The 27646-nt window shown below is 45.3% G+C and overlaps 1 protein-coding gene across 4 annotated transcripts; it reads left to right on the plus strand.

The window, feature by feature from the left end:
- Positions 1–3539: 3539 nt before the first annotated feature.
- On the plus strand, positions 3540–21170 carry RUVBL2 (RuvB like AAA ATPase 2). Of its 4 annotated transcripts, none has more exons than XM_075605623.1 (16): positions 3540–3672; positions 5267–5315; positions 7092–7147; positions 7704–7845; positions 8756–8885; positions 9027–9093; positions 9285–9391; positions 10015–10108; positions 10209–10332; positions 14196–14290; positions 14526–14644; positions 14899–15018; positions 19142–19271; positions 20007–20121; positions 20795–20831; positions 20984–21170. In XM_075605623.1, exons 1-16 carry the CDS (start codon positions 3658–3660, stop codon positions 21027–21029), a joined length of 1446 nt encoding a protein of 481 aa, XP_075461738.1. In that variant the 5' UTR covers positions 3540–3657; the 3' UTR covers positions 21030–21170. The 4 variants fall into 4 exon arrangements, with proteins under 4 accessions (XP_075461738.1, XP_075461739.1, XP_075461742.1 ...); XM_075605626.1 differs by lacking the exon at positions 3540–3672 and adding an exon at positions 3965–3983; XM_075605624.1 differs by lacking the exon at positions 20795–20831 and having other exon boundaries at positions 3541–3672.
- Positions 21171–27646: the final 6476 nt, after the last annotated feature.

Below are 27646 nucleotides of genomic sequence, written 5' to 3' on the forward strand. Positions count from 1 at the left end.
GGTGCCATAAGTGATGTAAAAATGTGAGGCGTGTGTCCTGCTAGGGTGTGAGGCGGCGGGTGGCTGCGTGGGGTTGTGAGTGCTGTCTGCGAGTGGGGGTCCTGCTAGGGTGTGAGGCGGCGGCTGGCGCGTGGGTTGTGAGTGCTGTCTGTGAGTGGGGGTCCTGCTAGGGTGTGAGGCGGTGGGTCAGTGATGTCAGGGGGTAGGGGCGGGAGGCAGCAGGTGTGTGTGGCGGCAGGTATGTGTCGAGTGTAGCGGGTGTCTGTTTGAGTGCGTGCAGGCGGCTGTGAGGCGGTGGGTGAAGGCAGAGGTGGCCGGAGTAAGGGCGGGTGAAAGGCAGAGGCGGGGGTGGGAGGCGGTAAGGCGGGCATGAAGGCGAAGGGCGGCGGGAAGGGGAGGAGGGGGTGGAGGAGGGGGGCAAGGGGTGGAGGAGGGGGGCAAGGGGTGGAGGAGGGGGAAGGGTTAGAGGAGGGGGGGGGGAAGGGTTAGAGGAGGGGGGGGGAAGGGTTAGAGGAGGGGGGAAGGTGGTGGGAAGGGGGGAGGGTGGTGGGAAGGGGGGAGGTGGAGGTGGTGGGAAGGGGGGGAGGTGGTGGGAAGGGGGGAGGTGGTGGGAAGGGGGGGGAGGTGGTGGGAAGGGGGGGAGGTGGTGGAAAGGGGGGGGGGAAGGGGGGAGGGGTGAGGTGGTGGGAAGGGGGGAGGGGTGAGGTGGTGGGAAGGGGGAGGAGGTGGGAAGGCGGGGGGTGGAGGCGGAGGGAAGGCGGGGTGTGGGAGGCGGTGGGAAGGGGGGTGGGAGGCGGTGGGAAGCGGTGGGAGGCGGTGGGAAGGGGGGGGGAGGCGGTGGGAAGGGGGGGAGGGAGGCGGTGGGATGGGGGGGGGGGGAGGCGGTGGGAAGGGGGGAGGGAGGCGGTGGGAAGGGGGGGGAGGCGGTGGGAAGGGGGGGGTGGGAGGCGGTGGGAAGGGGGGGTGGGAGGCGGTGGGAAGGGGGGGTGGGAGGCGGTGGGAAGGGGGGGTGGGAGGCGGTGGGAAGGGGGGGTGGGAGGCGGTGGGAAGGGGGGGTGGGAGGCGGTGTGAAGGGGGGAGGCGGTGGGAAGGGGGGGAGGCGGTGGAAGGGGTGGTGGGAGGCGGTGGGAAGGGGGGCTGGGAGGCGGTGGGAAGGGGGCTGGGAGGCGGTGGGGAAGGGGGGGGGAAGGGGGGAGGCGGTGGGGAAGGGGGGGGGGCGGTGGGAAGGTGGAGGGGAGGCGGTGGGAAGGGGGGGGGAGGCGGTGGAAGGGGGGGGGGAGGCGGTGGAAGGGGGGGAAGGGGGGAGGCGGTGGGGAAGGGGGGGGGCGGTGGGAAGGTGGGAGGGGAGGCGGTGGGAAGGGGGGGAGGCGGTGGGAAGGGGGGGTGAAGGGGGGGTGGGAGGGGAGGTGAAGGTGGGGGGTTGGAGGGAGGTGAAGGGGGGGTGGAGGGGAGGTGAAGGGGGGGAGAGTGGAAAGGGAGGTGAGGGGAGGGGGGGGTGGAAGGGAGGTGAAGGGGGGGGGTGGAAGGGAGGTGAAGGGGGGGGGAGTGGAAGGGAGGTGAAGGGGGGGGTGGAAGGGAGGTGAAGGGGGGGGGTGGAAGGGAGGTGAAAGGGGGGGGGGGTGGAGGGGAGGTGGTGAAGGGGGGGTGGAGGGGGGGTGGAGGGGGGGAGGTAAATGGGGAGGTGAGGGGGGGGAGGTAAATGGGGAGGTGAGGGGGGGGAGGTAAATGGGGAGGTGAAGGGGGGTGGAAGGGAGAAGTGGAGTGAGGGGAGGTGAGGGGAGGTGATGGAGGGTGAGGGGTGGTGAAGGCCGCTCACTCACCCGTCCGGAAGGTCCCACGTGGATCTGAGGCGGGAGGCAGCGTGTTGTGGCCGCTCCCCCGCTGTGTCCCGGGCGCTCGCTCGCTCCCCCGCTGACTGTAGCGGCGCCGGGGGGGGGGGGGGGGTATCGGGAGACACTGACACTGGAGGGGAGGTGGAGGGGGGGTGAAGGGGGGGTGGAGGGGAGGTGAAGGCCGCTCACTCACCATCCGGCAGGTCCCACGTGGATCTGAGGCGGGAGGCAGCGTGTTGTGGCCGCTCCCCCGCTGTGTCCGGGCGCCGCCATCTTGGGCACTCGGCGGTGCGAGGCAGCCTGCCTGGCCACTGGCTGTTCCCCCGCCGGGGAAGGGGTGAGTTGTAGCGCCGGGGAGGGGGGGCATGTATATGTGTGGGGGGGAGAGGTGGGAGATATAGAGGGGGGGTCTCGCACGGCCGCTGACACTGGGTGGGGGGGGGGGGGCGCTGAAGGGGTAATAATAGTGTGTGTGTCCCGCTGAATGTAAGCCTGCGCCGGGGGAGGGGGGGTCGGGGTGAAAGCGCGGGGAGACACGGGGAGAGGAGGAGGTGCGCGCGGGTGCTGCTAACTGTGAGCCCGCTAATGTATGTAACAGTGTGTGTGTGTGTGTGTGTGTGTGTGTCACTGTGTGTGTGTCACTGTGTGTGTGTCACTGTGTGTGTGGTCTGTCATTGTGTGTGTGTGTCCCTGTGTGTGTGTGTGTGTGTGTCCCTGTGTGTGTGTGTCCCTGTGTGTGTGTGTCCCTGTGTGTGTGTGTCCCTGTGTGTCCTTTGGCCGTCACTCCGCCTCAGGCCAATGAGAGGTGTGCGGGGGCGGGCCAAGGGACCAATCAGATTTCCCCTAGGGACACCGGGACATCCAGGCAGGCAGGCAGGCAGGCAGGCAGGCAGGCAGGCAGGCAGGCAGGCAGGCAAACATACAGTGCTTTCACTATATAGTATAAGATACAGAAGAATTTACAATGAATCTGTTCTCAGACACACTGTTATAGAGGGTTGGGGTCCTTACAATGCATCTGATCTCAGACGCGCTGTTATAGAGGGTTGGGGTTCCTTACAATGCATCTGATCTCAGATGCGCTATTAGGGAGGCTTGGGATTCCTTACAATGCATCTGATCTCAGACGCACTATTAGAGAGGGTTGGGATTCCTTACAATGCATCTGATCTCAGATGTGCTCAGCAGGTGAGGGAATAAGTGTAGTAGATAGCAGTGCTTGGTAGGAGTGACTGTGGGACAGTAGCCATAAATCCAAGCTATTGGGATGCTTCATTTAACAGGTGGGGTTTCAGGTTTGTCTTGAAGGTGGGGAGAGAAGGTGCTCTCATTGGGAGGGAGTTCCACAGATAAGGTGCAAAACCTTTTCTAGCACTACACAAACACAATGACTGGCGTGGAAGGTGAAAGTGCAAATTGTTAACCGTCACAATTTTTCACCAGTTGCTATGTTCTTACATGGCTAACATGTATGTGTGTGCGGTATATATATATCCCGCACAAACACTTCAAATATCTTCCATGACCTTGAGTGATACCTGCACTTATAAATTACAATGTAGTGCTGACCCCTCTGACAACGAAGGGGTTTAAGATAGAGAGATATCTGAAGTCTGCAAATGCAAACTAATGTATTTGAGGTAGAAGTGACAGAGCTCTCATTACTCTGTCACATAGATCAGTGCTGGTCCCTTTGTCTCCGCCTAGTAGGGCGGGGGTTAGGTGGCACCACCCCCGGAACGTTAGGGAAGGGGGTTGCTGTTTCCTACTCGGAGCGTGACAGAGCAACGGACTTGCAGCCGTTGGAGACCAGAGGAGCTGCGGCATGGCAACCACGGCGGTAAGAAAAGTGGGATAAGGGAAGTCGACATGTAACCATGAGTGGTTCGGATACAGGGCGAACGTTAAAGCTCCCGGTATACCATCCCCCTAATTCGGAGGAGCAAACTCCATTAATCCGGCGTGCGCGAAATCTGGCTGTCGGCTTTCCTCTGCGCGCGCCGGCCTTCGCTTCCATGCTGACTCACCACGCGCCAGTCAATCAGTGTGCACGAGGAGTCCCTAGAACGGCTCACGAGCCAGCCCTCCGTGTGCGTGATGAGCCTTTAAAGAGCGGTCTCTGTGTTAAGTCGGCGAGTGCTGCAAGTACATGTGTGTATAGGCGGCAACCGTTAATGTGACGGCGACATGTCTGTCAGCACACTGCTCGCCCCTTTACTACTTAAAGGTCTTCATTCAATGGTTCGGTTCAATATTCAGTGAAGCCGCTTCTAAGTGCTGGAGAAGAGTTGAACTCCATTTAAATTATTGGGGCTACAAACTTCTCCAGCACAGGGACGCAGTTTCACAGCATACAAGCATACCCCGTATTAACGTACGCAATGGGTCCAGAGCATGTATGTAAAGTGAAGCACTACATATTTTCCACTTATCGATTCTTCGGTACAGGTAGGGAGATGGTACTGCTGTTCAGGACGTACTAACAGGCGCATGCCTATTGGGCGAGGGGAATCGGAGCGTCACTACTACGCAGTCTGTAGGGCAGAATGTGTCCGTACTCTCGAAGCGAGCGTATGGACACAGGTGTATGGGGCTATTGAAAATATGTCCTTACTCGCGAGTGTACTTAAAGTGAGTATCCTTAAACCGGGGTATGCCTGTATTGAATAAGGGCCATGAGATCCTCTGGTGTGGCATGTGCCAGGACGCTCTTTTCGTGCCGCCTCTGTCACACAAGTGACATTTTATTCAGTGTCCTTAGGGCCTTGCCAACTATGTGTGCTGTGCCAGAGCCAAGCTGTTGGGCTAAGGCCCCGCTCCCTCAGTCAGCGTGCCCGCACTGCATGCAGGCAGCGCGCTGAGAGGCACAGACCACTATCTGCGGTCTGTAGGGAGCGGGGGTGGGGGGGCGTGGTTTGAACGGAGGGTCCGTCCATTCGTAACCCCCTCCCCTCCTCCGGTGTGCAGGAACCCGGAGGCCAGGCTCCCTCCTCCTGAATGAAATTTGAGCCGCAAAAGAAAAGAAAAACAGGCCGCCTCCCTACGTGCTCCTTCCCTGCTCCCCTGCTTACCTCCTCAATGGCTCACCCACGTGACGCGTCAACGCTCCAGAACACCTTCTTCTGGTAGTGCTGACGCATCACAGCACGTAGTGAGCCACGGAGGGAGGAGGCAGCGGGGACCAACGGATTGCAGGTAAGGGGCTGGTGGCGCACGCGCCACCAGACGCAGCGGGAGTATATTCAAAACTGTTCAAAAAACAAAATTATTATGAGCAGGTATCAAATAGACCAATGTGAGAAGATCACTTGCAATATCTGCAATCCTCACTTTGTTTAACTGTCCTGCATACTGTTTAATGCACTGCGTGTGTCTAGATTAACATGTCTTGGATGTGTTGTATGTTTTTTTTATCTGTGACTTTCTTCCCATAGACAACAAAGGTGCCAGAGGTGCGAGATGTCACCAGAATTGAGCGGATTGGTAAGTATAGTAAAACCTTTTTGGGGGTTTATATATTTAAGCAATTTTGAAACAAAATGTATCAAATTTGTGCACCCCATTGCATACTTTTTCTCTCCAATCTCCGTAAAATATTAATTTGCTTTAAAAAACAAAACAAATCTGCATGTGTAAGAAACTGGAGCAACAGGCTTGGTATGACACAATTTTGGGGCAAAAACTCTGCTGCTGTCAAAATAAGTTGTGTGGATTTTTAAAGAGGCCTCATTGGTTTGCCAAGCTAAACTATTTAAAAATACAATCTAAGATGTTTGCCGTGAAATTTTCCTTGTACCTCAAAGACGCACTTCAATTTAATTGGTGCAAAACATTTTACAAATTGCCTCTGCAATGATCATTTGCACGCACCTAATGGGGAAATCCTCCAGTCTTCATATCTGGAAAATGTATTGATTGTTTTGTTTTTTGTTTTTGAACTGACTTTGGAAATGACCATTATTGGGATTTTCCAGATATGGCTTTATGACATAAAGATGTTAATATAACATGATCAAGTTCACCTTTGGAATTACTGAGTATGCCGAAGTTACTCTTCTGTATGAGTCTGACTGGCATCCAGTATATTTCATAGTATTAGTTGTATATTTTCAGTTAGGCTTTTGGATGAAAAATGTGCAAAGTTATTACATTATGGAACGACTGCTGTTGATGGCAGATAATGTGTAGGATGTCGGAATGCTTTCATTTAATTGCACCTCCCAGTTTGTGTGACACCTAGTTGTTTCTATGGGTACTAAAGCTGCAAACCAACAAACTGTTTCCATAGTAATGACTATGACCGTGCATCCAACTCACCCCACCCAGAGTTTAACATTCCCATCGTCTCTTTAATATGTTTTAGGACGTATTGCAGAGTCCTTTTTTTAAATAACTTTACTTTTTATAGTGAGATATTATATTGTCGTATCACACTGTTCCATAACCTATTTTTTATTTTTTATTCAGAGAACTTTTGTGAAATAAATAGATTATTTTTGTAAATATATTATATGTTTATGGGCAACATAGTATTGTGCTAAAGAGTATCTTACAGTTATAATTTTATGTTTTAGGAACTATTTAAATTCTTCTTTCTATACCTATGACAGAACATACATAATCAGCAGTGTTAAATCCATTTATACGTTTATGGTAAATAGTCATTTCTTACAACAGCAATAATTTTTTTTTTTAAATGATAAAGCTATCATAGCTATGTAAAGCATTTAAAAATTCACAACCCCAGTTTTAATTTATTACTTAGGTTATTTGCCCCAGAAATTGACCCCTTCCAGAACACTGATACATATAAATCGGAACACGCACCAATACTATATATAGACAACATGAAGATGTTTCATCAGTTGAACAGAGAAATTATGTATTTTAGAGAACAACCAATTTCCTATTGTTGAGTTAGTCCCCGTTTCTCATTTGGGACAAGCAGGTACTGAAAGATGGAAGTGTGCAGTTTAGTTTGGGCTACTGCTGCTTGTAGGACACTTAATGTTCTCTGCAGGGTTAGGTCCTTATTCTATTTCTGCAGAATCAGCTGTTTTTGACCAAAAATCACTATTGAAGTCTTTGGGAATTCTCTGATAAAAACAGTCGCTTCAGCCCATATAGAATTACCCCCACCCTAAAGTTTTGTCTATAGTGCCTTAAGGGGATAGCAACTCTATTTCCTGCAGAGACATGATGCATTATAGTTGATTTTTCACCTCTGGTTGTAATTACTGATATATTTTTGTGTACTAGGTGCCCATTCTCATATTCGAGGGCTTGGTCTGGATGATGCGTTGGAACCCCGGCAGGTATTGCTAAATTGTCATCTTCCAAAAACAGTATAATTTGTTATAAACTAGGGAAAGCCCCTCCCTATAACTGTATTAGTGCAAAACTGAGTCATTATTTGTATGTACAGATGTAGCAGACGTTATTGCACCTGTCAACGTATTTGCATGAATGCATTGCTTTGTGTTATCGCACCGCTATTAAAATACAATGGCAACACATGTTTGTGTTTTTCGTGCGTTAACAGGGATAACATCTGTATAAAACCTATTTCGCCAGCCCTAAAGAGGAAACTGTATTACTTGCTAATATAAGTAGGAGCTTTCATGTGTATTGAGGAGGCGACGATAGTAGTAAGACATTGAAATAGTTGTATCGTGCATAATGAACCCTCTTCAGACGGTCAAGGTTCCCCGTGGAGAAAAATGAATGCATTTAATCTGCTAGGAGCACCATATAACTTCATGCCGAGTCTGCATCTAAAAGAAGACCTGTCTTAAACTGTTTCCTGTACAATGTGTATATGTTGATGGATATGTCTGGGAACTGATCTGATTTTTGTATGTGCATTTCTAGGTATCACAAGGCATGGTGGGTCAATTGGCACCTCGTCGGGCGGCTGGTGTCATTTTGGAGATGATTAAAGAAGGGAAAATTGCTGGTCGAGCAGTGCTGATTGCAGGACAACCTGGGACAGGAAAAACAGCCATTGCTATGGGTATGTCACTTTATTAATTGCAACAAAACATAACCATGTGAGGAATACTGGTGTTATGCCTCATGTAGTAGTAGCTTTAATCCTCTTGCTATTGTAGCCTGTTGGTGTATTGTTCTGCAGTGTATTGAAGTGTAATATCGCTCCTATATTAACATGTTTTTGTATTCAATAAAGCTTAGTTTGTTTCTTTCCTTTGGATCAGCCGAATTTGTGTGTATTGGCTAATTATTTATTTGTCTACCATGAAAATGTTAAGTTTCTAGATTTATTTAAACATTTATTTGTCTAATTTTGTTAAAAGTTTTTAATCGGTTACATTTAATCTGTTAAACATGCCACCGTGCTTAGCGTTCCCTTTTTGTTCTACAAATGCCATTGAAGTACACATACATACATGCCTTTATTGCAATTATTACAATTGATACTGTGCTGCTATTTTAGATATATTCTTCAGGAACATGTGGGGAATCTTTACATTATTCACATTGGTATTGCATTTGCTTGAGACTAAGGCTGCGGCCAGGGTGAGCGAAGCGCGCTCACGCTCGGCGCGATCAGAGTGATGAATGTGCTCGTCCAGGGTGAGGGTGCGTACACGTGCCCGTGCTGCTTGGCGAGACCGCCACATTTGATTTGGCTGCTTGCTGATGCGTCACATGAGAGGTTCACCCAATGAGGGTGAACCAACTCTGTGGCGTCATGGCCACGCCCCCACGCATGCAACTAGCTGTCCAGAAATCGCCCGAGCAGAGCGCATGCTGTCACGGCGCTCGAGCACCGGCACATGCGCTCCCAGCCTGGCCGTAGCCTAATACTGACTATTCACACTTCACTGTCTGTTTTGCGGTATTGTCATGATTTTATATTCACTTTTTATACATTGTAATCTCGTTTTTCCTGTAAAACACAGGTATGGCACAAGCCTTGGGCACCGACACACCATTTACAGCCATTGCTGGCAGTGAAATTTTCTCCCTTGAAATGAGCAAAACTGAAGCTTTGACACAATCTTTCCGAAGGTCCATTGGTGTCAGAATAAAGTAAGTGGGTACACTATAGTTGGGATGAGGAATTTTGAGGTTTGTTCTGTAATGAGTGGGTTTTAAATAATATTGGATCAACGTAGACTGTGACGTTCGTTGCATATTATTAAACTGGGTGTATTGTCTATTTTTTTTCAGAGAAGAAACTGAAATAATTGAAGGAGAAGTTGTTGAGGTTCAGATTGATAGACCTGCTACAGGAACAGTAAGTTGTTTTGTTACATTTGTTTGAGTGGTTCATAGTGTTGGGAAATTATGGACAATATTGCTAATACCCCCACTTGAAATTGAAGCCTAGTACGTAAAGGATGAGTCAGTTTGTAACTGAGAAATCTATTTATTAATGCAAACTGACACCCATTTAACTAGTGATAACCTTTCCAACTTTTCTTGAAGGGTGCAAAAGTGGGGAAACTGACATTGAAAACAACAGAGATGGAGACCATTTATGACCTGGGAACAAAGATGATTGAATCACTGACGAAGGAGAAAGTTCAGGCTGGGTAAGATCAGAATGGAGTATGTACTAAAACAATCTTCCATAAATGTGCAACATGCCTATATTTACTGTACTAAGCAGTCTTCTGTCATTGGACACCGTTTGGCACTGCAAGACCCCTTACAGCCCTTTGACTTGAATGAAGTGGGAGGTGCCTTATGGCAGAAGAATGCTTAGTAAATGGGGCCCTTGGCCGCCTAAATATAAACTAAACATGCCAACACTTCAGAGTGGTTAGCTGAATAAATACATCGTCTAAATTTTAAGTTGTGTTGTTTTTTGTTGTTGTTTTTTTTTGTTTTTTTAAACACCTTTTTGAGGTGGGGATTTTTTATTTTTCTGTGTTGTTGCCATTACTACCCCGTGGGTGAATAGAATCTTACTGTATTTATTTTTTTACTAGGAATCTTAAAATGAATTTTCTTTGGTGCTTGAAGCATAGGAAGATAAAGGGGTTTGCCAAATGCAAAGCTCTCTTGTCTGGAAACTAAAGTTTATTCCAAACAGCCCAGGGCCTAAACTGAAGTATTTTCCTCCTGGATGTTTAGTACTTTGTAGGTAAAACATGACATGGAAATTTTACTTTTGTGTATAAAATGCAATGTTCATGTTTTTCTTATTTTTTAGGGATGTCATTACTATTGATAAAGCCACAGGCAAGATTACTAAATTGGGACGCTCTTTCACCCGTGCACGGGATTATGATGCCATGGGATCCCAGGTGTGAGAGGGGAACTTTTGAGGTTTGATGTGACTGACTGGATTCTCTGGGAGATTGGTAATGACATTTGTTTTGTTCACCTCCTGTCATCCCTATTTAGACTAAGTTTGTACAGTGCCCTGATGGAGAATTACAGAAGCGCAAGGAAGTGGTCCACACAGTGTCTTTGCATGAAATAGATGTCATTAACAGCCGAACACAGGGATTCTTGGCTCTTTTTTCAGGTACAAATATGGAAATAAATTATAGGAGCGATTTTGTTATATATATATATATATATATATATATCTCTCTAGCACTGATTACAGTAATTGTTGTAGTTATTCATTAAAGCATGGTCATTATTTTTGTGCAACAACTTAGTTACAGCTTTTGCGCGTTCGTAAGCGAGTCTCTTTAATTTCTGCAGTCATTGTATTTAGAGCAAGGGAAAAAAACTCCAACGCACAGCCCTGAACAAAGTAGGTCCCACAAAACTAATAAAAATATATCAAATGCTTTATTCTTCCATAGTTAAAAAATGGAGGTAGGTACCCTCCTACGCGTTTCGGGCAATCCGCCCTTTATCAAGGAGTAATATGTCCCCCACAGTATTGGTATTTAAATACCCTTTAAGGCAGCCCCAATTCGCGCCAAAATCGCCACCAAATGGGCCTGCCCACAAACGCAATGACGTCACACGCAATGCGTGATGACGTCACGCGTCATGACTCGCCACAGCCACGCCCCCGACACTACCATGGCAACCGGCCGGCGTCCCACAGTACAGGGGAGGCGGGCCGTACCTCAGGCAGCTCGATCTCAGTCCCCTCCTCACTGCAAAGCAGTAAAACGGAGGAGGAACTGTGCGATCGATGCCTGACCGGGTGGCCCACTCCCCCCCCACACAGAATGACGCCGGAACTGTACAGCGGGCCATCCGGTCAGGTAGTGTCGGGGGGCGTGGCTGTGGCGCGTCATGACGTGTGACGTCATCACGCATTGCGTGTGACGTCATTGCGTTTGTGGGCGGGGCTGTGCGTTGGAGTTTTTTTCCCTTGGATCTCTCTGCATTCTCCTGGTTGCACGCCCACCAAGAACTACAGGACTGGGGCAATACAAATTGTGAGTAGATATTCCTCTTTCTACCTACCTCTGGACTCCCCCAATGAGGCTGTAGGTCTGATTTTCTTCATATTTCAGCCTTCAGCCTTCAGGGCTAGAGTTCTTGTTTATGGTATATGCTACATTATGAATACATACCTCACTAGCCCCAGTACCTATTTTTCTACATTATTACCTAAAGGATTTACAATATGATTGGACTTTTATGTTGGAGCGCATATCACTAATTGATTGTATTTAGAGCAACAGCCTGTAACAGACCTATGTTCATGGAAGATTAAAGGTGTACAGACCATCACCTCTTGTCTTTTAGACTTTTTATTTTCTCCTCAGCGCTCTTCAAACGAGTGTGAGGGAAGACGTGGAGCGGAAAAAGCTATAGATGGCATGAAAGTATTTCTTTGATCCAATAAATATTTTAGTCTTTTGAACATAAAAAGGCTAAGTTGTGTGAAGAACTGCAAGTGGAAGCTATTACTGGGTCTTGGTTTTTGTGTTGTATTATGTGTTCTTGTAAAAGGGCAAATGCCTTCGTTGTACTTTTTATTTATTTATTTTTTATTGTAGTTTTAGTGGTGTGTGGGTGCTGCCATGGATTTACATCAAAAACTTTGAACAATGTGTTTGTTGAGAAACGGAGAAATCATAATATTGGTGCACTCCATGTAACCGTTTCTCACTCGTTTTGTATAGTTTTTACCTCGTAAAACTTGGTTGTTAATAGATTTGCTGCTACAAAACAAAGGAAGGAAAAATGTGCTCTATTTATAAGTGAAACCTAAAAATTGTGAAGTAATATTTTACGAAACTACTCGGACCAAGAGAATGGTTTCTGTCTAATTTTTTTCACATGTTCATCTGTGGGTCTAGCTGGATATGTTTTTAGGTTGCAGAGCAGTTATCCTGGGTCTTCATTTACTGAGACATATCAATACAAGTTTTACCTAAAGAAATATATATTAAAAATAGCGCAGATAATTTCTATCTGGTTGTTATTTTGTGCGTACCTTGGAGCTTATATGCATATTCTAGGTATTAGCTTTCACAGCTAGTGTAGTTTTCATCTCTTTCAAATAATTCTTAAAATGTACTTTGTAGCATCTAAATATCAACTGATGAGTTTGTAAGTATCTCAAGTTTACAGAAATTTGTTTCAAACAGTAAATTCTTGTTTGTGTCCTAAATATTAAATGGTGTATGAGTATTTTTATGTATGTGGGTATAGGGTGAAGTGGGTGCTCCAAAGTAAGTGGAACTTCCAACATGTATGTCCATAATAATTAATCAGGACTGGCGGACAGAGTGAATAACGTAGTGGGTATACTAGAAAAATGTGATATGTGAGTCACCAACACATACGTCCCCTGAAGGTGACAAACTATTATGCCCTAGGGCACTCTAGTGACACCTCATTGGAGACAACACAGTGCTAATAATGGTACTCGTCCATAGAAATTACAAATAATTAATAAATTAATCTTACCCACTCCATCTGTCTTTCATAGTCCTGCATGGTCCATCCAAATGGCGTGCAAATCTGTAGGTAGTGGTCCAGCAAGAGAAGAAGAGAGCAAAACAGTGCACTGCCAGGGAGCCAGGTGGTGTAAAAATATAAAGTCTATTTATTCAGCAACACTCAAAAAACATAACCCGAAAGGGTGAGAGAAAAGCTTCTACGCGTTTCGGACCGTAGGGGTCCTTTATCAAGGAGTATGGGGGACTAGAGGAAGGGGGCTCCTTTATATATACCATATTATTAACAAATAACCAATCTGAAATGTTAAAACTGGTGCCAAAACCGGGTGCGCGCCGGTGTGACGTCATGCGTGTCACGTCCCATAGCATACTGGATCGCGCACCCTAAGGCCACACCTCCTCATGAACGTCAGACCGCGCCAAGCACACCGGCATGGAGGCCATGGTAACGGCTGGAAGGTAGGAGGAGGGAGTCTCCACCCCTAGGGGAGGGCCCGTGCAAGCTGACAGGGCCACGTCACACACAACCAGTCAGAAACCAGGCTGCCGTGCCCATACCTACGACCCGATCCGCTTGACATAAACGGGACCAACTCCATGTGACGTGGCCCTGTCAGCTTGCACGGGCCCTCCCCTAGGGGTGGAGACTCCCTCCTCCTACCTTCCAACCGTTACCATGGCATCCATGCCGGTGTGCTTGGCGCGGTCTGGCGTTCATGAGGAGATGTGGCCTTAGGGTGCGCGATCCAGTATGTTATGGGACGTGAGACACGCAGGGCTGACACGCATGACGTCACACAGGCGCGCACCCGGTTTTGGCGCCAGTTTTAACATTTCGGATTGGTTATTTGTTAATAATATGGTATATATAAAGGGGCCCCCTTCCTCTAGTCCCCCATACTCCTTGATAAAGGACCCCTACGGTCCGAAATGCGTAGAAGCTTTTGTCTCACCCTTTGGGGTTATGTTTTTTGAGTGTTGCTGAATAAATAGACTTTATATTTTTACACCACCTGGCTCCCTGGCAGTCACTATTTTGCTTTCTTCTTCTACTTTTTATGTATGTGTTTTTTTTTTGTAAATCTTGTTTTGACATGTCTCATTAAACAAGACCCTGGATAATTGGTATACTACTTAAAATAAAAAAAAATATCCAGTTAGATGACCCACAGATAAACACGTGAATCAAATAGACAGAAACCATTCTTTTGGAGTCCGAGTAGTTTATTGAAATATTTCTTCACAATTTTTAGGTTTCACTTATAAATAGAGCACGTGTTTTTTCTTCCCTTTTTTTTTCTAGCAGTAAATCTATTAAAAGCTACATTTTACAGGTAAAAACGACACAAAACCAGTGAGAAACTGTTACATGGAGTGCACCAATATTAGTGTCTTTCTACAAACTTTGTTTCATGTATTGTGTTCCAATCATTTTAGTACTTAATTTTACATGGCTCTTAATACCTGAATTATGCTCCGTGTCCTAATCTGTCTTTCCTCCTGCTAGGTGACACAGGAGAGATTAAATCAGAAGTGCGTGAGCAGATTAATGCGAAAGTTGCAGAATGGCGGGAAGAAGGAAAGGCTGAAATTATTCCCGGGGTAAATAGATTTCACTGAGAGCTTTTGTTGTCTACTGCATACTAACAGAGAAACTGTGTATAATATTGGAGGTTTTGGAAAAGCTGATGTGAAAAGAGCTGTATATTTGTTTATCTGCAACTAATACAAAATAATGGCCTCCATTGTTAATGTGTTACTTGAGGAGGATCTCTGGCACTAGCATATTTCTTAGGGAAAATGCTATGTGTAACAGCAATGTCCTCATACCTAATAGGTGCTGTTCATAGACGAGGTGCACATGTTGGACATTGAATGCTTTTCTTTCCTGAATCGGGCTTTGGAAAGTGACATGGCCCCTGTTCTGATTATGGCCACAAACAGAGGCATCACCAGGTAAGTCAGACCTGAACTTGGGGAGATATGGGCAGGTTATCATTAACATAATTGTTCTGTAATATGCTGGTGCAGTACCTAAAGTGGGGGATAAATCATGCCTTCCAGCGCGACGTGTATATAGTACAACAATCAATGTCCTCTTAATGTATACACTCTTATCTGCATAGACCTGTGGATTGCTGCACTTCATTTCTGTTTTATTACTGTTTTCTATATTAGTGCATATTAATGAAAATGAATCCCACACTTAGGATTCGTGGCACAAACTACCAGAGTCCTCATGGAATTCCTATTGACTTACTGGACCGGTTACTCATTATCTCCACTTCTCCATACAATGAGAAGGAAACTAAGCAGATCCTGAAGATCAGGTGAGGTTTACTTTCAGTAAATATTTCATGGCAAAAGCAGAAAGTCAATGCACAGTCACTATTTTTGCTTATCAAGTAGTGCAGCAGACACAAAGATTATTCCTGTACATTCTTTTTTTTTTTTTAATATAATGTGTACGTAGCCCACTTTGTTCTGCTGCTAACCTGCCACATATATTAAAACATATATTGCCCTTAAGTATTTTGGCTGAGAGATGACCCAGCAACATATTGCTGACCAATGCATTGTAGTCCCATTTTTAAAGCTGCAGTTCAAGCAATATCCTACATGTGTGTTTATTTTTCTATTTTTTCCTTTTAATAAATCAGTTCTGTAGTATGAGAAAATACTTGATGTTTTTTTGTTTTTTTAAATGCTACAATTTTTAAAGACATTTTTATTGTATTCAAATGTAACAAGCATTTTTGTTTCGATAGCAACCATTTACAAAATCACATCCCCTTCCTCTTCGGAGACAGGCTCTGGCACACCCCTTTTGCCCTCTCTTGCAGTGCACTAATTGTATCTAGTGCCTGCCTGGTCACATGATCTTCCATACAGAACCTTGCATATTGGGTAATCTTCTGCAGCAAACATTTTTTGCTGCGCAAAAACAACCCCCGCGCCTGCGCTCCTCCGTTGTGTGCCCCCCTCCTTACTCGCGTGACGTCACATGACCTGCAGTGTCATTTGACGTGACGTTACCAAGGCAACGCCGCTTTGCCATGGTCACACGTCCTGAAGCCAGCCCCCCCCCCCCCCAAAGAGTCTTGTGCCCCCCAGTTTGCGCACTGCTGATATAAAGAACTTCCGAGCCCAGTGGCGTAGCTAGACATGTGCGGGCCCCCGGGCACACACATTCAGGGTCCCCTTGTGTGTGTGTGTCACTCTCCTCTCTCCTCTCTCTCTCTCTCTCTCTCGTCTTTCTTTTCCCTCTTATGTATTTCCTGTATCCTTTCCTTTTCATGTCTGTTTTTACCCCTGCGATTTAACCCTTCCCCTCCCTCTCACCTTTCCCAGCCTGTCTCTCGGGCTGCAGCTCCAGTCCCATGCTGCCCTACTTGAGGCCCCGCCCCCTGACCTAGGCCCTGCCCACCTACGGAGGCTCTGCAGAGGAAGGAATTTCCCCTCTGACCTTCCTACTGCCTCTCAGGGCCCCGCCCACCCTCAGAGGAAGGAATTTCCCTCTGTGCTTCCTGCCTGCTGCAGGAAATTAATGTGCGGCAGGGGGCCGGCTGCCGAGAGTGGGCCTCCCAAGAGGGTGGGCCTCCCAAGAGGGTGGGCCCCCGGGCTTCACCCGTGCTATAGCAACGCCCCTCCCCGAGCCGAATCTTCAGGGATCGATTTTTACAGGAGAACGGATCGATCGGCATCTTAACTAATCACTTGTCAGTGTGCAGATTGTACATATTGAATGGAATTTTTTTTATTATTTTTAATGGCAGCTTGAATGCAGCTTTAAAGAGGCAAACCAAGCCACTTTTTTATTTTTTAATACTTCATTCATTTCAGCTCCGGGTGCCCATGGTCCCGGGGGTACTTTCCTCCGTAGGGGGTGCCGGTAGCCATTCCAGGATTCACTATATGGCTCCTTTTCAAAGCTCCCAGACCCTGCGGGCCAATAGGAAGCCGCACCGGACATCACAGCTTCCTATCGGCGCATGTGACTAGGTGGCTGAAAACTGCATAGATACCGGCACCCCCTTTCAGAAGTTAGCATCTCTGGATGTAGGGGTTCCCCAGAGCTGAAATGTATGGGGTTCAGCTCTGTGGGCCCCCTGCTTCAAATCTGGATTAAAATGAAGTAAAAAACAAACACATGGCTTGGGTTGCTCCTTTAACAGTTCAGGATGTAATTATTTAATTATGTAATTAAAAATAGGCCTATATCCACTTTTGCCCATGTTTTTATTTTTTAAATCATTCATTTAGCAGATATGCGCAGTTTTTAAATATGACGTGTCAGCGAGTTCAAAATGGTGCTTTCCCCATAGCCTAGTGCAGTCTAAGGCAGGGGTGCGCAATCTTTTCCCCCTGCGCCTCCCTGCCGGCTCTCCCCCCTCTTACCTTACTCCGGCGTTCTAACGTCACAATGTCATGGCAACGCATCTCCAAAAGTCGTTTGAGCCACGGCAAGTGATGTTTACAGAGGCCTTACAGAAGTTTACAGAGGCTGCTCCCCTGGCATTTAATTTAATTGCATTCGGGAAGCGGGCGTGGCCTCTGTAAACCCTGTGCCCCCTGAGGAGAATCTCGGGGGGGGGGGGGTGCGCCCCCCAGTTTGCACACCGCTGGTCTAAGGTTACCATGGTAAACTGCAGGAAGTGCTCGGGGCAAGAGGATAGCATTATATTACTTAAAATTGCACTGTTTAGGGGGAGGGGGTAGCTTCGCTACAAAAACATGTGAAATAGAATATTTGGGTAAAATACCTCTGATAAGGGGTGTTACCAGAGGATTAGAAGTAGTATATACAAAAAGATGGCTGAAGGGAAAAGCAACTCCTCTTAATTGGTGCGCACCCTATTTTAATCCGCAATAATACATATGTCATGTCATAATAGAGCAAATCCATGTCATTGATATGATTTGATGACTGACTGTATTCCCCCAAGAAGGCCACTAGATGGCGAAACATGCAGTGCGTTCACATGACAGGAGTAATTTCTGGTACCGTCCTGAGTTCCTAGGTGTCCCTGATTTTTAGTGGTGTAATTCCAGTAACGTATCAAAACACAGGCTAAACCTATCCTCTGCCTCTCTCCTGTGCTTCTGCTATGATACAGGGATACTACTGACAACTGAGATCTTTTGTCCTAAGATGCTAGATAGGTTTCTGTACAGAGACAGGCAGCTGATATAGATGATATATAGCTGAGATAGATTCTCATTGTACAGTACATGGGATATTTATGATTAAGTACCTTGGGTCAGACATAGTATAGAGGCTACTGCATTGCATCTACAAATAAGAGGTAAAACTTGGTTTACTCGGGTATCTAGACTTATCAGTTTGTATTCTATTTATATACTGTAGCTCTCGCCCACTGCAGCATTTTTTTAAATCTGCACAGTTCGTTACACTGCAGTATTTTTATCTATAGCTCATATTAAGGTTTCTTTACAAGTCTTGTGTCACTAATTGGAACACATTAAAATAGTACCAACGTCACATCATTCCAAATGTTGGTTACTAAATTTGTAAGTTTAAACTGGGATCCCTACACCATCAAGATTACAGATGGAGCCCGTTGGCCACCTCTGCTGTGGCACAGCTGGATCTTCATTACTCATTTCTTTTATTCCTCCTCCAAAGGTGAATATATTTTAAACGTAATAATTAAAAGATATGTTTTTTTTTTTTTTACATTTCCTCTCATAATAATACATTGTCATTAAATCGTATCAACATGGAATTGCTCTTTATGACATGTATTATGTTATTTAAACCCAGGCTTCTAGGTGGATTGCTGTTTGCTTATAGGGAGCCCCAGTAACCGTTTATGTCGACGACTTGTTCAGCATTATTCCAATAATGAAAGTGGTAACAGGAAGCAGGGGGGGTATTTTGGATGGTAAGGGGGGTGGGGAAGGGAACAAGAGCACAGAAGGAAGGAATTCTAGTTTTGCTTTTACTTTCATTTTGAGACTAGTGCAAAGTGATCATGAATACGTTTTTACCGTGCTTATTTTAATGACCAATGTATGATCAGCTGTATTCTATTGTCAAAGAAATAACCGTATAACTGTACTATCAACTCTACTACATTGCAGATCTGTCGCCTAAACTAGATGGCCCTTTTGTATATTGGGTCACCTCTAATACAGCATGTTAATGTACGATTATTCTTACATTGCAGCTTACACCATGTTTCAGAGCTGCACGTATTCTTTTTCAGTGTGTCTCACGCATACTCAGAAATTTGAGACCAACATTTCCAATACGCCAAGCTTAGAATGAAGGGCCTGCTAGATAGGCCAGGGGGTGTTGACTTTCTATGTTTACTATAAATGTTTGCATTGAGCCTTAGACGAGTGTAGCAATCTTCCGAAAGCAATGCATTTTTATATGTACATATAACTACAAATGAATACTCATTGTACCCCATATCCTGTGTGCAGATGCGAAGAGGAAGATGTTGAAATGAGTGAGGATGCTTATACAGTACTGACACGGATTGGTCTGGAGACCTCCCTCCGATATTCCATTCAGCTCATCACTGCTGCTAGTCTGGTCTGCAGGAAGAGAAAGGTGAGCTCGGGCATGTTCATGGGAGAGCTTCCTGCCTTTAATTAGTCAAAATTCTATGTTTCTTAATCAATGGTTAATGCTTGCTTCTGTTTTTGAACAAAACTTTACATTTTTATGGCTCACAGAATGGGATTCTAGTATACTTACTGGCACACACACACACACACACACACACACACACACACACACACACACACACACACACACTCTACCTTACCTTGGGGGGAAGCCTCCGATGTCGCGCCAATTTAGCCGGAGAATGCGTAAATTGAGCCGCAACAGGGGGGAGCTCAGTTGACTTTCCACTGAATACCAGGCCGCAGCAGGGGAGAGTTGTGGTCCGGCATCTAACAAAGGCCAAGCACTCGCACCTCTGGCTGGGGCCAACTTCCAGCAATAGCTTGCCTCCAACAGCCACTGCCGCTCTCCCGCCGCCTCCCCCCCCCCTCCCCTCTTTCCCTACGACTGCTTACTGGTGTACTCCTATATATGACTTAGGTTGGGGTTCCTTTAATGGACCAACATGTAGACGTAGTAATGGAGGTTTCACACTTAATTGCCTTGGACAGTTCTGTGGTCTAAAGTTGAATTATTACATCTAAACCATGCAATAAATCGGTGATGGCACAGGGAACGTGAACGCGGCTCATTTCACAAAAAGGCAAATGCTCTGAAGTCTGCAATACAAGAAATGTTCTGCTAAATGTTCCATGTCCTTGGATTCCTGTGTTTCAGGGGACTGAGGTACAAGTAGATGATATCAAACGAGTATACTCTCTCTTTCTTGACGAGTCCCGGTCCACACAGTACATGAAGGAATACCAAGATGCCTTTATGTTCAACGAGATGAGTAAGTGAGATCTTGGGGCCTATGCATCTAGTAACGCATAACAAGTATTTATAATCTGTAGCGATATCTCTATCAAACCAGTTTTGATCATGTCCTATAATTAGCAGGGTTGATTGGCGCACATTGCGTTGGAGTGATATTTTTGCTCGTCGCACAGGAGTGAATGATATGACTCAAAGATTGTGTCTCAAATGTATCAATTTTATCCGCCAACTCGTTCTTGCCGTAGAAAAATCTGTAGTTATATGTATCAAACGTAATAAAAATTACGCACAATAAATGCAATTCATTAAAGATGGAAACAGAGCTAATGAATAAATTGACAAACATTACAAAATCTTTAATACAGTTCTCACGTTGCATGGTTTTTTTGGTTAATAAAAAAAACTCTAGTACCCAGTATGTCGATTAATAAACAATCTGCACACCGCTATGGGGCAGTAAGCACCCAATTACTTAAATACGTCGATTTTATTGAAGTTTTTTTTTTTTTTTTTTTTTTAATCGTGTGTATCAGCCATGATGCACAGCGTCAAATAAGATTGTACTATTTCTATTGTGCGTCACATGTAACGACTTCCAAGGCATTATAATAAGATGGAAAATATAAACCTACATTCTGTTGATATATAGGCCTCTTTGAGTCACTTTTAATATTCATTGTTGTTTCCAGGTGAAGGAGAAATGTTGCCATTATTGGAAGCAGAGAGGTTAGATAATTTAGTTGTTTTTCAGTATTTGCCTCAGATGATTATATGACTTGCTGTGCAAATTGCTAGCAACTCCAGAAGCATGTAATTATCTGTTTAATGCTGATCAGAACATGTTATCTTAATTTATGGAACTTTTTTTATGTTTGCAGAACGGGACACCATGGACACCTCTTGATGTTAGATGAATTTGAGTGAATGTGGTTGATATATTTTTTGTTAATTTTTGTCCAGTTGTAATTCTTTTGTTACATGCCTTAATCTGTCGTAAAAACGTGGATCTGTCTATTCCTTTTTTGTAAAAAAAAAAAAATAAATAAAAATAGTGTTTTGTTTCTGCTGGTGGATAGGTTCAATTTGTTTTAGAGTTGTCTTTTGATAACATTTTGTGGGAGACCTTTTTTAATTTCTCCCTCCCCCTGCCCCTCTGGTCCAGGACCAACCCAAGTACATGGAACACTGTTGCCACCAACAGCTAGATGCTTAACAACAACTGTATGTACAAACATCCGCTCCCGTTACTCCTAAAATACGTTTCTTTTGGTCAATCCTATTTCTTGACCTTTTGTAAAAATTGGTAAAGCTTGGATTGCAACTTTCATGTAGACTAGATATCTTTTGGGCAAGTAATTTAAATATGAAACTTGGTGATTAGGTGAAGTGGGAAAACAGTATATTGTACCATGTTCTCTTTTGGCAGTTGTACTCCTCAACTGTCCTGAACAAATTCATATTGACAAATGCATGAGTCAGGACAATGACGTTGTAGCTTTTATTAACGTTTGTAGATATATGAAATGCTTCTGCACGGTAGGTACATTGCTGCCAGATCAAAATCTAATGCTTCACTTACGGAGGAGGCCAGACTCTGCACTTGAGCAGTCAGTTAAGTAGCTGAAACTGAGAGAGGTGTTGCAGTTAAAGGAAACATTAGTCGTATAAATTATGATTTACTCAACCCCAATAACGAAGGTAGTATTATTTCTACACCCACTGTCCTGTCTATGAGCACCAATTATGTTAAATTAGGTACAACCCACTGTAAACTTCAGGTTCCAATTTCAACAAACATTACCAGAAAAACTTACCCGAGTTAACTGTATTTATCTACACACGCACATATATTTGTGTTTGAGAAAGTTCTATATCAAATTATCGGTCTTCACAAACGTCGTTAATTGATGGGTGGAGATAAAAGTGCTGAAATCCATCTTAAGGGGATCGGTTTGAGGTTATCCGGTATACCCATGATCACACTATATGCTTTCTCAATGTGAAGGTGTAGCAGAGCATGTTCTATTGTTACACACACATTTTGCCTCTGTATTCTACAGTGATGTTCAGTCTACTGTTGTAAGAATATAATGATATAAATTGACTCCACTTCGAAGTACGACATAGTAAAATGAGGAGGAATAATCAAACCCTGTGTTGACTTGATTTTGATCAGTCAAAGTTCTAGTGTACCAATATCGGTCCTCTGGATTTAATGCCAACGTACCTAATGTAAATGTGCAACAGAGGTTAGAAAACTTGGAGAGCCCAGAACGATGCAGTCATGAGAGAATTCCCCAAAGACAGGTAGAAAATGTTGACGGTCCATATTTTGTCTGTTATTGGGAGTCACTTTTTGTACTTTTCCCCATCTTCTGTTATGTATAAAGGATATGGTTTGATCATGTACGTACGTGCACATCTGGTTGTAGAACAGCAACATTAACCCTCAAATACAAGGAAATCATGCATTTTTCTATAGTGGATTATTTGTTACATATGCATGTACACATCTAAGCACATGTACACAAAACCCTCAGGGAGTAGAAATAAGAAGTAAGGCAGAGTATTAGAATTCCCTGTAGAGATTGTGATGCATGAAAATACCAATGCCCAATTTGTCTGTCCCTGTGGACATTGTTACCCTTTTTCCGTGAAGCAGGTTATCTGGATATGATGCTGTGTGAGCAGAACCCTGGTCCAATGCTTTAACAGTACAATCGGTGTAGTCGGTATTGCACAGGTTACGCTCGCAGCTCACTGCTACAGGATAAGTGAAGAAGGGATTTGTGCCTGGCTGACAGTATGGGAGTATGATGGTGACATAGCGCATCTCCTTATAGGTGCAGACATGCTGGTAAATTGATAAACGGGCATTCTTGTAGACCGGCTCCTGATAAAACAAGATCGTTGTTGGGTTATACTAAGTTATAGTTGCACACCCACTTAACATATACTGGAGTTGGAGAAACAACCATTGTCATATTCATATTCTTTATGAAACGTTTTTTTTTTATATAATTGAGTTGTTGGTAGTCTATTTTAAATGATGACCTGTCAACTTCATGCTACCAATAAACATGATACAAACAAACAAGGTCTGCCGCTCAACCTAATTCACGGATCTAGTAGTACAACTGACGGTGCATAAGGGATTAGGCAGACTACATTACCATGCGAAACCCCACAAGGGGTCACGTGTTCCCTCTTAGCTTGCACTCATACAGTAGGTAGTAGAATATATATTTGGGTATAATAAACCCAGCGTGTTTAACTATATCGGGTATATATGAGAACTACTGTATACCAATAAACATGCCATAAGTAGCAAAGACGGGTAACTTTCCCTATGTTCTGCCCATGACACCTATCTTATTAACTCTTACTCTGGCCTACAAGACTTATGTGCTTCACCCTCTCTCTGAAATTCCCTACCATGCACTATGAGACTCCCCCAGCTTTCACATAATTAAAAACTCCCTGAAAGACTTCCTTGAAAAGGTGAGTTATCTGGCATACCCCTGACACAATTCACCCCTCCAAAGAGATGTGCGATTGGATGCTATGCAATAATCCCACCCACAAACCTTAATGGGATCAGCTATCGGGCTGGACCATACGCCAACCTGATGTGTTTCAATATTGTCCCTCATTCCCTATAGAGTGTAAGTTCTCACAAGCAGTGCCCTTATTACCTTTTGTATTGGTTTGTGCATGTTTGTCCTTATTTGGGTTGTAACTCTGTTTATGTAATTTACATCTCTGTTACCTCATTGTACCGCACTGCGTAAATGTTGCCGCTTTATACATGACAATAAAATAACTCATTTGGATACAAACTCTTATTAGTTATTACAAAGGTGCTAAATGTCAGCAAGTACTGGCATCACAAAAATGTGGAAGTGGTTTTCACTGTTTAAGTCACTTATTACTTTGAAGAGAATGGAATAAAGGCATAATGGCTTAACACATCTGGTCTCTGGTTATAACTCAAGAGGCTCTCACTTTTTGTATCTCAAAAAGTCTCTAAATAACCCTCTCCGGGGGGTTTTACCCCATCTCTGTCATTTCTTTTCTGACCTCTTACATTCCACCACTCATGGTTATGAAAAATAGAAAAGTAATAATGAATGATAATCTTTATTGTGTGTTAACACTGATAATTCCCCCAAAGAATTCTTCTGGTCCTCTTGAGTGAGGTTGTACAATAGATGTCTTTTAATGCAAGCAAGACTCACCCTTGTCTGGCAATAACCACTGCAGATAGAGGTATAGATGGTCACACACATTGAGCAGCCCTCTTTGTCAACAGAGACAATGGCATTAGTGGGGTAAAACATGCTCTGCCCTTGCACAGCAGACAAGTATACAGCCAGAAGCAGTAGTGCCACCTGTGGCCAGGACATCCTGTGTTGGCATCATTAGTAAAGATTAGTAGTATGCATAGATTATATAATTACATATATAATCAGATGAGTGGCTACGTGAGTAAAGGCACTGACTGGCACTGAGTTTGAAGCAGGGAACCTGGTTCAATTCGTGGTGTCAGCTCCTTGTGACCTTGGGCAAGTCACTTTATCTTCCTTTGCCTCAGGCACCAAAACATAGATTGTAAGCTCCACGGGGCAGGGACCTGCGCCTGCGAAATGTCTCTGCAGCGCTACGTTAAACTTGTAGCACTACAAGAACATGCTATTATTATGCAGGAATTGGCAATTGTTAATATCTAAAATGCACATATTTGTGAAGTGACGTGATTTTTCTGAATATGTGGGAATGGCTACTTACAAAACAAATATAGCAATATTTAGAACCAAGCTAAGCATTATTACTATACACAATTTTATTTCTATCAAAGGTTTTAGCCACCACCCACCACAACGCAGCCACAACACAAGGCTGGAAACACAAGGCACGTATGGTTCAATATTTATTTACTGTATATGGTGTTATACATGTAGCAAACCCTCCTTTCCTGTGACCCGGTGTCAAATGATGTCGTGGGTCATGTGACGTCACGTGACCCTGCAGTGTTGTTTGACACGCGTTACTATGGCGATGAGCACGTCACATGACCCCACGGCGTCATTTGATGCCACGTTGCCATGGTGACGCGTCCAGAAGCCTACTGAATCCTGGTAAGTTGAGGTTGCGGAGGCCTTGTGCGGTCCCACGGCATTTAACTTAAATGTCTCGGGGAAGAGCGCAGGACCTCTGCAACCGCCACGCCCCCCCAAAAAAATCCCGCTGCCCGCGGTATTCTACTACTGGTGCTCACAAGGCATAGGTATCTCACCCACGCATTTCACCAGGCTTCGGCTTCCTCAGGAGTAAAGCCTGGTGAAACGCATAGGGTGAGATACCTATGCCTTGTGAGCACCAGTAGTAGAATACCTACACACAACCCTTACTTGTTTTTGGCGCCAAATTGGACCGGTGAGGAGGAAGAGCTTTAGTGCCTGCTGCGGGAGCGGGTCGGAGTTGGATTAGGAGCAGAGTTTGATTGCTGTACAGTGCTGCAGAGCTCGTGAGGTGGGAAAAGTACCAGAAGGGGTAACTATCATAGCACCGGGCGGATACTGCGACAACGATTCATGGTGTATGCAGACAGGGCCGCCAACAGAAATCGTGGGGCCCGGGACAAACATTTTAAGCAGGGCCACCCCAACCCCCCCGTGAAACCTGTGTCTTTGAAGGGGGTTTCTGATGCTTAAGTTCCTTATCCTAATATTAGCTGTATGAGCTGTGCGATACAGCAGGCATGGACATACCATTTTATTTAATGTTTTGCAATAAAACTGCTATAACTTTTTTTTATAATTATTTGTACCAGGAAGCTATGTCTTGTCGAATTAGTCACACAGATAAAGGAAACACGTCCTCTCTTTATCTGGCAGGCCTTGGTACTGACTTTCCCCTTTTGTCCTTGGTCCTACCTTCAACTCACCAGCTTTTTGTTAAGCCTCTGAGTTCTGAAAAGCACGTGAGTTGTTTGTGTGGGTGTTTGTAACCACAGTAACCTCTTTATACTGGAAGCCGTGTCATGAGACGCATCCCTGTCCAATTAGCAAAAGGAAGGTGCTACCTGGCTACTTATCCCCCTCTGCTTTCTCACATGGTCACCTGGATAATGCAAAGTATTTGTAAGTTGCCCAACTCGCTCACCCTCACCACCAAATTTACTGGTGGTTCATGTAAAGGGCACATTTTTGTTTTCCAGAGATAAATTAATTATAGTTTCAGAATTATTATACCCCCACACCCCCCGAATACATATACAATATACCCCCACGCCCCCGTATACATATAAAAAATACCCCCACGCCTCCAAATACATATACAAAATACCCCTCACACACCCTGTATACATATAAAAAATACCCCCATGTCCCCGAATACATATAAAAAAATACCCCCACACCCCATGAATACATATAAAAAATACCCCCACACCCCCCAAATACATATAAAAAAAACCCCACGCCCCTGAATACATATACAAAATACCCCCACTTCCCGAATACATATACAATATACTCCCACCTCCCCAATACATATGAAATATACCCCCACCTCCCCAATACATATACAAAATACCTCCACCTCTCCAATACATATACAATATACCCCCACCTCCCCAATACATATACAAAATACCTCCACCTCCCCAATCAAATTCAGACTTACCTTGGGGATGGTGTCAGGTCGGGCACAATGGCTGCGGGGGGGGGGGGGTTCTGCGGAGGGGTGTGGGCCATTGGCTGCAGAGAGGAGGGAGGGAGCCGGTGGCTGCAGAGAGAAGGGGTGGGGGGGGGGGTGGATGCAGAGAGGAGGGAGGGGCAGTGGCTGCGGAGGGGAGGCAGTGGATGCGGGGCGGGCCAGTGGCCAGTCAAAGCAGTTGCTGCCATGCCCGGCTCTCCCTCACTGCAGGCTTCTCTCTTCCTGTCTGTCCCACTCCCAGGTGTCTGAGGCTGACGCGCACCGGGCCTCCCTCTCACGCCGGCGCGCACCGGAACCCCAGCTGACTTCCGCCGTTGATGTCAGAGGACCCGGCACGCGTCAGCATCACAGGACCTCGGCGTGGGACGATAGGGAGAGAGAAGCCTGCAGCGGGAGAGAGCCGGGCATGGCGGCAAATGCTCTGACCGGCCGCAGCCCCCCTCCCACCCCCCCGAAGCCACGCTGCGTTTGGAGAGAGGTAATACATGTCCGGGATTACTTTTCATTTTATACCGAACACAGGGGCAAAATACCGGGCTGTCCGGTTCAAAACCGGACACCTGGCAACCCAAATAGATGGGGGAAAAGGTGCTACACATACATATAAGCATACACATTGCAAAGTATGCCCGCTTAATCAATGTATTTTTTTTTGCATCTTGTCTTGGCACTGACCGACGCCCACTCTGGGAACATCCCTTTGCACACGCTTACAGCAATAAGCCATACTCGTGAGACCACTAGAAACCACTAGAAACCACTGAGACTAAAAAAAATGGGTGTTTATAATGGAGAGAAGATACATATCACAGAGGCAGAAG

The sequence above is a fragment of the Ascaphus truei genome, chromosome 6, assembly GCF_040206685.1.
Source record: "Ascaphus truei isolate aAscTru1 chromosome 6, aAscTru1.hap1, whole genome shotgun sequence".
NCBI lineage: Eukaryota > Metazoa > Chordata > Amphibia > Anura > Ascaphidae > Ascaphus > Ascaphus truei.